This window comes from Oncorhynchus gorbuscha, linkage group LG18 (genome assembly GCF_021184085.1).
Source record: "Oncorhynchus gorbuscha isolate QuinsamMale2020 ecotype Even-year linkage group LG18, OgorEven_v1.0, whole genome shotgun sequence".
Lineage (NCBI taxonomy): Eukaryota > Metazoa > Chordata > Actinopteri > Salmoniformes > Salmonidae > Oncorhynchus > Oncorhynchus gorbuscha.
Genome location: NC_060190.1, coordinates 13,421,558 through 13,432,627, shown reverse-complemented (window position 1 = coordinate 13,432,627; position 11,070 = coordinate 13,421,558). Strand labels below are relative to the sequence as shown.

At 43.5% G+C, this 11,070-nt stretch overlaps 1 protein-coding gene across 1 annotated transcript; it reads left to right on the top strand.

Annotated features, from left to right (window-relative positions):
• The first annotated feature begins 427 nt into the window (after positions 1 to 427).
• LOC124002445 (calpain-9-like) lies at positions 428 to 10,872 on the top strand. The gene is made up of 19 exons (XM_046309817.1): positions 428 to 781; positions 1,803 to 1,872; positions 2,142 to 2,260; positions 4,145 to 4,278; positions 4,547 to 4,715; positions 4,999 to 5,168; positions 5,282 to 5,359; positions 5,506 to 5,666; positions 5,966 to 6,123; positions 6,298 to 6,506; positions 6,697 to 6,733; positions 6,810 to 6,890; positions 7,580 to 7,637; positions 7,876 to 7,940; positions 9,477 to 9,545; positions 9,683 to 9,761; positions 10,000 to 10,116; positions 10,283 to 10,341; positions 10,457 to 10,872. The coding sequence occupies exons 1-19, from the start codon at positions 611 to 613 to the stop codon at positions 10,481 to 10,483; spliced, it is 2,031 nt and encodes a 676-aa protein (XP_046165773.1). The 5' UTR covers positions 428 to 610; the 3' UTR covers positions 10,484 to 10,872.
• The last annotated feature ends 198 nt before the right edge of the window (positions 10,873 to 11,070 follow it).

Sequence of the window (11,070 nt, the reverse complement as noted above, 5' to 3'; positions counted from 1 at the left end):
AAGAGAAAGATTTGGACTTGGGAGTGTTTATTGTTTCATATCTATAATGCTAAAGATAAAACAAATGGATAATCTTGTCAGTTGACATACATTTTCTGTTCATATCAGCCTTTTATCTGTAAATGGCCTTTTAATAACGTCATAGGATCAACTATTTCTCCACAAATTGATCCTGATCTTTAAGATCTAAAACTTGATCTTGTGCTGTTCCACTTCAAATATACATAACATGTTAGCAGTGACTTAATCTGTCACTACCTAAAACCAGACATTCTAGAACACATTCTATAGTGAACTCTCATATCAGAGAGCGAGCAGTAACAGCCAGTTGGGCAGGGAAAGTGGGTGAGGTCAGGTGTGTTGCCATGGGAGTGGATAAACCAGTTTATGTCTGGAGGGTGTGTACCTATCTACCCACCTGCTTGACAAGCTTGTCACTCCGTCCAAACCACATACACATCAAAGAAACAGGACTGGCAAAACACCAACGCCCCTCTCTCTCTCTCTCCCAGTCTCTGTCACTGCTCACAAACAAGGGACATCTCTCCCACATACACACACCGTCCTTCTCCATCTCTCCCTAGTTTCCCCTTTAGTCTGAGCCCTCAAGATGCCCGCCAAGTCCATCAGCACCCAAGCGGATGGGAAGACCTTTGAGCAGCTGAGGCAGGAGTGTCTACAGAAGAAGAAACTGTTTGAGGACCCAGACTTCCCTGCCTGCGACTCATCCCTCTACTACAGCCAGAGTGTGCCCATCAACTTTGAATGGAAGAGGCCTGGGGTATGTAAGCTATAGTACAAATGGTCTACTACGAGGGCGCTAATGTGACAAATACAGTAATTAGTGGTAATTACAGTGTAATTAGAATATTTGTAGTTGATCGTTGAGAAGGAATGGCCTGGGTGGGGTCTCTGTCGTAGGTAGATTGCTAATTTGATCTGAAGGCAAGACACTATACAATGTTAAAGTATAGAAGACTATAATCCTTATATTTACCTTGTTCACATTATATCAAACCTCATGACCTGGCCAGTTCTGTCTGTTGATGACAAGCTTTTATCCAACCATCCCTTTAAAACCAGTACTGTAAGAAAGGAATGTATTAGCCGATACTTTTATTTGGCTAATATCAAATTCCCTTTCTGCAGTGTTCATGTCTTGAAACTTTAAAATGTCCTATGTACACAAATGAAGCTAGAGATGCTGTACATGCCTGTCTCACGTGTAGGGCACAGTCTTCTGGAATGTAGCCTTGAAGCATGCATTGAATGTTTTCTCTCTGTTGACTTTGCTGGGAGTGGTGGTTATGTGCTCAGAGAGGTTAGCTAACCTTAGGAGTTTACGCTAGCCAGTTTTCACTCATTGTTTATCCACAACAACTTTCATACTGTGCATTTCAATACATACCGCTGACCACACACCGCCAATGAGAGTGAGTGCCTTGCCAAGGTTGATACAGCAGTGTGTAACGAATAAGATCTGTGATCAACCATTAACACTAGCATACCTCAAACCTCCAAGAAAACCATCTCTCCCTGTAACATTAGATACTAAAATGGGAAAGATCCAACTAAGATCCTATTTATGATCCTTACACATTTTTCTCTCGGGTGACCCTTGTGAATGAATACCTGTACCGCCTCTCTGTGTTTCTGCGTTCCAGTGACTGGGGACTGATTAAGACGCCAGGAATGTGAACACACCTACCCGAGGCGGCAGAGTCACTCCTAACCCCATCTCCGTTTAAACCCGTTTCTCCACTGTCACTAAGCCTCTTACACCTGTTCCTATTCTTTTACAGGAACTTTGTGAGAATCCCGAATTCATAGTTGGTGGGGCTGACAGGACAGACATATGTCAAGGAGCACTAGGTTTGTATACATAATGCTTCTTATATGATACAAATCATATATCATACATCCATATCCAAACACTAGAAATAACAATGAGATATTTGTCTGGGGACCACAAGAAAGCAGATTGCGGGCCTGAAAAGGCCCCCGGGCATTGAATTCAAAACATAGACTCTAGCATCACATACGACAGCTAAGATGGGGGGGTTATGTCCATGGCTTTCAGTGTGTAGGTCCTGACTCACTAAATCTCTCTCTCTCGGTCTGTCACTGTCTGTGTCACCCAGGGGACTGCTGGCTCCTGGCAGCCATTGCCTCTCTGACCCTCCATAAGGAGACCCTGGCCAGAGTGGTGCCCAACGACCAGGGCTTTGACCGCAGCTACGCTGGCATCTTCCACTTCCAGGTAGAATCGCCCACAAAGAAATCGCCCACTATCAACTTTTATTGCATATATGACAATATTACATTATTCACAGAATGAATATTCACAGAGTCTTAAATGTTACTTTTTCTTGCCCCTGTAACAGTTATGTAAACCATTTGGAATTATCTGGATTTCTGAATTCATTTGACATACAATTTGACCTGATCTTCATCTAAGTCACAACAACAGACAAACACAGTGTGCTTATACTAATACCACACAAATTGTGTTTTTCTTGTCTATTTTGAATACATTTAAGCATTCACAGTGTAGGTTGGAAAAAGTATGTGAACCCCTAGGCTAATGACTTCTCCAGAAGCTAATTGGAGTCAGGCGTCAACTAACCCTGGAGTCGAATCAATGAAGCGAGATTGGAGATATTGATTAGAGCTGCCCTGCCCCAAAAAAAACTCTTAGAATTTGAGTTGGCTATTCACAAGAAGCGTTTCCGGATGTGAAACATGCCACGAACAAAAGAGATCTCAGAAGACCTAAGATTAAGAAATGTTGCCATGCATGAAGCTGGAAAGGGTTACAAAAGTATTTCTAAAAAGTCAGTTCACAGTAAGACAAATTGTCTATAAATGGAGAAATTTCATCACTGTTGCTACTCTCCTTAGGAGTGGCCGTCCTGCAAAGATGACTGCAAGAGCACAGCACAGAATGCTCAATGAGGTTAAGAAGACTCCTAGAGTGTCAGCTAAAGACTTACAGAAATCTCTGGAAGATGCTAACATCTCTGTTGACGAGTCTACGATACGTAAAACACTAAACAAGAATGGTGTTCATGGGAGGACATCATGGAAAAAGCCACTGCTGTCCAAAAAAACATTGCTGCACGTCTGAAGTTCGCAAAAGAGCACCTGGATGTTCCACAGCGCTACTGGCAAAATATTCTGTGGACAGATGAAAGTAAAGTTGTGTTGTTTGGAAGGAATACACAACACTATGTGTGGAGAAAGAAAGACAGCACACCAACATCAAAACCTCATCCCAACTGTAAACTATGGTGGAGGGAGCATCATGGTTTGGGGCTGCATCAGGGCCTGGACAGCTTGCTATCATCAACAGAAAAATGACATTTTTTATCAAGACATTTTGCAGGAGACTGTAAGGCTGTCTGCCAATTAAAGCTCAACAGAAGTTAGGTGATGCAACAGGACAACAACCCAAATGACAGAAGTAAATCAACACCAGATTGGCTTGAACAAAAGAAAATACGCCTTCTGGTGTGGCCCAGTCAGTCATGACCTCAACCCGTTTGAGATGCTGTGGCATGACCTTGAGCGCGGTTCACACTAGACATCCCAAGAATAGTGTAGAACTGAAACAGTTTTGTCAAGGGGAATGGTCCAAAATTCCCCCTGACCGTTGTGCAGGTCTGATCCGCAACTACAGAAAACGTTTGTTTGAGGTTATTGCTGCCAAAGGAGGGTCAACCTGTTATTAAATCCAAGGGTTCGCATATTTTTTCCAACCTGCACTGTGAATATTTACACGGTGTGTTCAATAGACATGAACAATTAATTGTTTGCGTGTTATTAGTTTAAGCAGGCTGTTTGTCTATTGTTGTGACTTAGAGGAAGATCAGATAAAATGTTATGACCAATATCTGCAGAAATCCAGGTAATTCCAAAGGGTTCACATCCTTTTTCTTGCCACTGTACATAGTACTTACTGTATTGACATCAATGATTACACAATTCTTTAGTTCAAGGAAGTCATCAGTAATTATAAACTGGGTGGTTCGAGCCCTGAACTCCGCGTTGCGTCGTGCCTGGATACAGCCCTTAGCCGTGGTATCTTGGCCTTATACCTCACCGCCTCGGGCCTTATTGCTTAAGTATAGTCTGTCTCCTCCAGTTCTGGCAGCACAACAGATGGCTGGACGTGGTGGTGGATGACCGACTGCCTGCTGTGAGGAACCGCCTGGTGCTGCTCCACTCTGCCTCCAACAACGAGTTTTGGAGCGCACTGCTGGAGAAGGCCTATGCCAAGTATGTGTAACTTGTAAACTTTGAAAAGTACAGGTATAACATTTATGCAAACTCAAATAGGTGTTTTGTACAACTATTGTCACTTATCGTCACGTTTGCTTGATAGTGTGTAGTTCATGTAAAACATGAGTATTGGATGATTGTAACCAATTTTTCACCAAATGCATGCAGACACTCCGCAAAGCTTGGATTCATTTTCAGATGCCTGCTATTTGACGGCAATTCTATCCCTAGTTAACCCATTCCATCCCATTCCTTGTCCTGTCAGGTTGAACGGGAGCTATGAGTCCCTGAAAGGAGGCTCTACCCTGGAGGCCATGGAGGACTTCACCGGCGGCGTGGGGGAGACGTACGAGACCAAAAGTGCTCCAACTGACCTGTTCAACATCATGAAGAAGGCCTACGACAGAGGCTCAATGATGGGCTGCTCTATCGACGTAAGGGCCTCCAGACCAGTTTCAATGAAAGACCATTATACATGTGGTCCTTAAGACACCAGGTCCCGTATTTCCAAAGCTTCTCAGAATAGGAGTGCTGGTCAGATATAGGATCAGTTTTTGTTTTTTAGATTACAATAAATAAGATAATATAGACAGGATGAACCTGATCCTAGATCTGCACTCCTACTACTATGAGAGACACTGTGAATATGGGTCCAGGTTTGAGAGACATAGTCCTGGTCTTTTGTGGCTGATACAATTTCTGTTTTTTCCTCTCCAGATCACCAGCTCTGCTGAGTCAGAGGCCCAGACAGCTTCAGGACTGGTGAAGGGACACGCCTACTCCATCACAGGCCTTGAGGAGGTTAACTACAGAGGGAAAAAGGTCAAACTGATCCGGATCAGGAACCCTTGGGGACAAGTGGAATGGAACGGTGCCTGGAGTGATGAGTGAGTCCAGTTAATTTCCATCAGGTGTTGCTGAGATGAGTAGGAATAAAAACCAGCATAAACTATGCATTATAGGAGAGTGGTTATTCTGTCATCTGTTCTCTCTCTTATAGGTCCAGGGAGTGGAATGTGATCGACAGTTCTGAGAAGAAACGCATTCTTCAGAACGCCATGGATGATGGTGAATTCTGGTTAGTAACAACACCGATTGTAATAGTTTTACATCTGGCACTACATCAAAGTTTCCCGCATGTCCAACAGCAATAGGTTTTCCAGTAGCCTGGGGACCACTCGTGTATATAAGACTTTTCTGAATCAAAATGGTTGCTTATTTCAGGATGGAGTTTGAGGACTTCAAGGCCAATTACGACAAGATCGAGATCTGCAACCTGACGCCGGACTCTCTGACGGACGAAACCAAGAGGAAGTGGGAGGTGAACATGTTCGAGGGCAACTGGATCCGTGGCTCCACCGCAGGCGGCTGCAGGAACTTCATAGGTGAGAGGACAAGGTTGCAGACCGAAATGTAATAAATAGACTTGACTTGATTCCCTATTCTACATGAGAGATGAACATGTATGTTCTACACTGTACATTTCTATCTGAGCTTGGTAATGTGACAGTCAGCTTGGTTCATACAAGTTTGATGACCCAGATAAAAGAATGGCAATTGTATCTTTATGATGAATCCACTGTGCCAGAAGTGACCAACACTGATTCTGGAATGCCAGATAGTGTATGTAGGCTTTTGTTCCAGCCCAGCAACAATACAACCATTTAAACCTGTTTTCCCCCAGATACATTTTGGACCAACCCTCAGTTCAAGCTGACCCTGCTGCATGCTGACGATAATAATGATAAGTGCAGCGTGGTCATCGCTCTGATGCAGAAGAACCGCCGTGCGCTGAGGAAAGAGGGACTGGACCTGCAAACCATCGGCTTTGCTCTTTACGAGGTTAGAGAGACAACGGGCAAAGAGACCATATGCACAAACAATAGGATTCCATTGCCTTTCAATTTCCTAGTACATGCTACCTATAGTTACTGTTATTGTGGTTCATCACAAAGTTCCCCATTAGAATTTGAAGGGTCTCTAAAAACATGTCCCTCCCTCTCTCTTCTCCCTCAGGCCCCTGCAGATGAGGACCATCTGGGGAAAGACTTCTTCCGGTACAATGGGTCCAAGGCTCGCAGTAAGACCTACATCAACGTGAGGGAGATCTCCGAGCGCTTCACCTTGCCCCCAGGGAACTACCTGCTGGTGCCCACCACCTTCCAGCCCCACGACGAGGCCGACTTCATCATACGCATCTTCTCTGAGAAGGCAGCTGGAACCATGTATGATATTTACGTTTGGGAGTATTGTCTGTGAATCAGTATTAGTTTCAAGCAGATGGGTTGAATGAAAGCCCTTGATGGCTGTAGCCAATCCACACTAAGATTTGTTTGACTTTTATTCAATGTAAGATTTGCTGGACAAGTTAATGTATGTGATAGAAAGCTAATCACAGGATGTTGTCATCAACAGGGAGATGGGAAACACAGTAGATGCTGATTTGCCCGATGTAAGTACTCTGCTATTGAATACCACAAAAATGCAATGCTCTTTACTTCCCGTTGATGATGTATTGTATCTCTCAGCCCCCAATGCCCAGTCTACCAGAGGAGGAGACGGATGAGGAGAAGGGACTGAGGAGAATGTTTGAAAAGATTGCTGGTTCGGTAAGAAAGTAAAAATATTCTAAGAAATGAGGAGAGCTGTTTCTGCTAAACTGGCAATGTCACTGATTCAGAAACTGTGAGCATGTCGAAGGAAAACAGTAATGTCGTACCCCCTGGTCATAAGACTGTTAAATGGCTAACAACTACTGCTCTCCCTCTTATAATATCCCACTCCCACAGACAATCCACACACTCTACCCACTCTGACACACACACACCTTCACTGTCACTCTTACTCACACGCGCACACACTCACACACCCCCTCACACCTACGCTGCTGCTAAAATGATTAGTGATTAGATTTATTACTACCATTTACGCTGTGATTAATTGATTATTGATTTCCATTAGTATCTAGCTATTTCTGCTACTGGTCACTGTTACTCCTCTATACATGTATATATTACCACAATGTATTTATATATTCCTGCTACCAGTCACTTTTCAGCCCTGTTTACATGTATATCCTACTACCAGTCACTTTTTATGTATAAACCCACCTCAACCACTCCAGTACCCCTACATTGAATAAGGTACTGGCACTGACCTGAAAGAGCTCTCAACGTAAGAATTTCACTGTACTGGTTTACACCTGTTGTGTCCTGTGGCGAATAAACTTTGAAACGTGCGCGCGCCACTCATTGGTCATAGCCAGAATATCATATTTTGTCTTGTGTCTTCTCCTTAGGACCAGGCCATCTCTGCCATGGAGCTTCAGCAGGTGTTGAATGGAGTACTTAGCAGGAGTAAGCAGCCCTCCTCTAAAGTCACATCCATTGTGTGTTATTACAACTCCGGCGTTAGCATAAAGAGCAATTCAGCGAATGTCATTTGAATACACGTCCACACGCACATAGGTTGACTCTTGACTCTTTAAATCAAAAAAAAAAAAACTTGCACACTCTGGGTCTGTGATTACAGATTTTATAATATTATCGTGATTATTTTAAGGATTTGTTATGATGTTCCTCTCTCTTCCTTCAGGGAGAGAGATCAAGTTTGACGGTCTGAGTCTCAACACCTGCCACAGCATCATCAACCTGATGGATGTATCCTCTACCTGTCCTAAACGCCTATAATGAGGCTTTGGAAAATGCATTATTGTGATCAATATTGGAGTCATGCTTTTACAATATACACTATATGTGGACACTCCTTCAAATTAGGGGATTTGGCTATTTTAGCCACACAGTTGCTGACAGGTGTATAAAATCAAGCACACACTCCATAGACAAACATTGGAAGTAGAATGGCCTTACTGAAGAGCTCCGTGACTTTCACTGTCATAGGATGCCACCTTTCCAGCAAGTCAGTTCGTCAAATTTCTGCCCTGCTAGAGCTGCCTTGGTCAACTGTAAGTGCTGTTATTGTGAAGTGGAAACGTCTAGGAGCAACAACGGCTCAGCCGTGAAGTGGTAGGTCACACAAGCTCACAGAACGGGAATGCCGAGTGCTGAAGCGTGTAAAAATTGTCTGACCTCGGTTGCAACACTCACTACAGAGTTCCAAACTGCCTCTGGAAGCAACGTCAGCACAATGACTGTTCATCAGGAGTTTCATTAAAATTATTTCCATGGTCGAGCAATCACACATAGGCCAAAGATCACCATGCGCAATGCCAAACATCGGCTGGAGTGATGTCAAGCTCGCCGCCACTGCACCCTGGGGCAATGCAAAGGCGTTTTCTAGAAAGATGAATCATGCTTCTGTAACGGATGTGAAACGCTAGCTAGGTTAGCGGTGGTTCGCGCTAAATAGCGTTTCAATCGGTGACGTCACTTGCTCTGAGACCTTGAAGTAGTAGTTCCCCTTGCTCTGCAAGGGCCGTGGCTTTTGTGGAGCGATGGGTAACGATGCTTCGTGGGTGACTGTTGTTGATGTGTGCAGAGGGTCCCTGGTTCGCGCCCGGGTATGGGCGAGGGGACGGTCTAAAGTTATACTGTTACACTTCACCATCTGGAAAGTCTGATGGATGAATGTGGATTGGCAGATGCCAAGAGAACGCTACCTGACGGAATGCATAGTGCCAACTGTTAGGTTTGGCGGAAGAGGAATAATGGGGTTGTTTTTCGTGGTTTGGGCTAGGCCTCTTAGTTCCAGTGAAGGGAAATCTTAATGCTACAGTCTACAATTACATTTTAGACAATTTTGTGTTTCCAACTTTGTGGCAACAATTTGGGAAGGACCTTTGCTGTTTCAGCATTACAATGCCCCTGTGCACAAAGCGAGGTCCATACAGAAATGTTTTGTTGAGATCGGTGTGGAAGAACTGGCTTGCACAGAACCCTGACCTCAACCCCATCGAACACCTTTGGGAAGAATTGGAACGCCGACTGTGAGCCAGGCCTTATCGCCCAACATCAGTGCCCGTCCTCACTAATGCTCTTGTAGCTGAAAGTAAGCAAGTCCCTGCAGCAATGTTCCAACATCGAGTGGAAAGCCGTCCCAGAAGAGTGGAGGCTGTTATAGCAGCAAAGTGGGGACCAACTCAATATTAATGCCCATGATTTTGGAATGAGTTGTTTGACGAGCATGTCCACATACTTTTGGTCATGTAGGCTACTTCCCTTGACAGATCAATCCAGGTTGACAATTCAGGGCAGCTTGAGTTCCAGGAGTTCAAGGTCTTCTGGGAAAAGATGAAGAAATGGATTGTAAGTACAGCAGGACTACATTTTGCTGTCAGTTACAATATCATATACATTGTTATACAATAGCCTATGACGGCAATTTAATATTGAACATGTGTGTGGATTGGAGGTGATAACGATGTCTATGGTGTTGGTTGCAGATGCTCTTCATTTCTTATGACACAGACCGGTCAGGGAAGATGTCCTCCTATGAGCTCCGCATAGCTCTCAAAGCAGCAGGTGAGAGACTACTGCGTGGTACATAGGGTTAGAACAAAATGCCTGCATAGAAGGTCATATCTCAATGGTAGAATGCTAGTGTTGAATCCTGCCTTTGATCTTGAAGGTCTCTTTCTCTGTGAGTAGTCCCACGCTCTCTCAAGAAGACATTTCAGGGGGCCAGAAAGACGAAGGCAAAGGTGTGACTTGAGGTGTGAATCAGAGCCTAACTAGTAACATTCTGTCTCCACCATCCAAGGCATGCATCTGAACACCAAGCTCCTCCAGCTGCTTGGCTTGAGGTTCGCTGATGAGAACTACGATATCGACTTTGATGACTACCTCACCTGCATCATCCGCCTGGAAAATATGTTCAGTGAGTACCAAGGGACTGTACCACCTTATGGGATATATCTGCTCAAATAACTTGCATTTTCATGGAACAAGTAAACACTCAGAGATGTTTAATGCTTTGGAGTTGTTGGACATACCCAATAATATGTTGGTTGTTGACAAAAATATATACATTTGTCCTCCCCCAGGGGTGTTCCAAGCATTGGACAAAGGCCAGACAGGCCAGGTCAACATGAACATACTGCAGGTATAATAAAAGTGTATAATAAGTGTATATGTTTCCATTGTAAAGTCCATCCGGTGTGATGTGCCCACCAAGACATGATTTGCTTTTGATTATGAAATAACTTTTGTCTTTTCAGTTCCTCCTTCTTTCCATGAATGTCTGAAGAGGATCCAGCAGAAGAACAAAGTTAAATAACAGGCTTGGGATGCAATATGTGTTGCTTGCAAATACACTAATCTCGAGTCGTTCCTGCTGGGAACATATATGCATATGCTATGTAGTAATAGCTATGTTTTAATGTTGTATGCCTTTGTCTGTTTTGAATTCACTCTTTTGTTTTAAAACTAAACCAACATGATTGTGCCACAGTTTGGATCTTATGCCCATTGTATTTGACAATCGGGAGAATGTGTTAAATTCTGTTTACAGAGATGCTCCAAAAATAAACAATGCACTGATCAAGTTTTAAAAGTTGCATCATGTTGACACCCTGTATCAATTGATTTCTCAGTTTGGGATGAAACAAAATTAAAATATATTATGAAAATGTAATATCTGCTGTTTGTGTCTGATCTTTAGATTTCTCCGTAAATATTAAAATGTAGAATACTGTATCTCAGCATGTGTAAGAGGGAATTAAACAAATTGCCCTACTTAAATAACCAAATATTTTGGTGGATCTCCAATGAGTCGATATTGATTTTGGGCTCTGATATCACACGCTGCAAGATTCTTCACTTGATGTTGAGG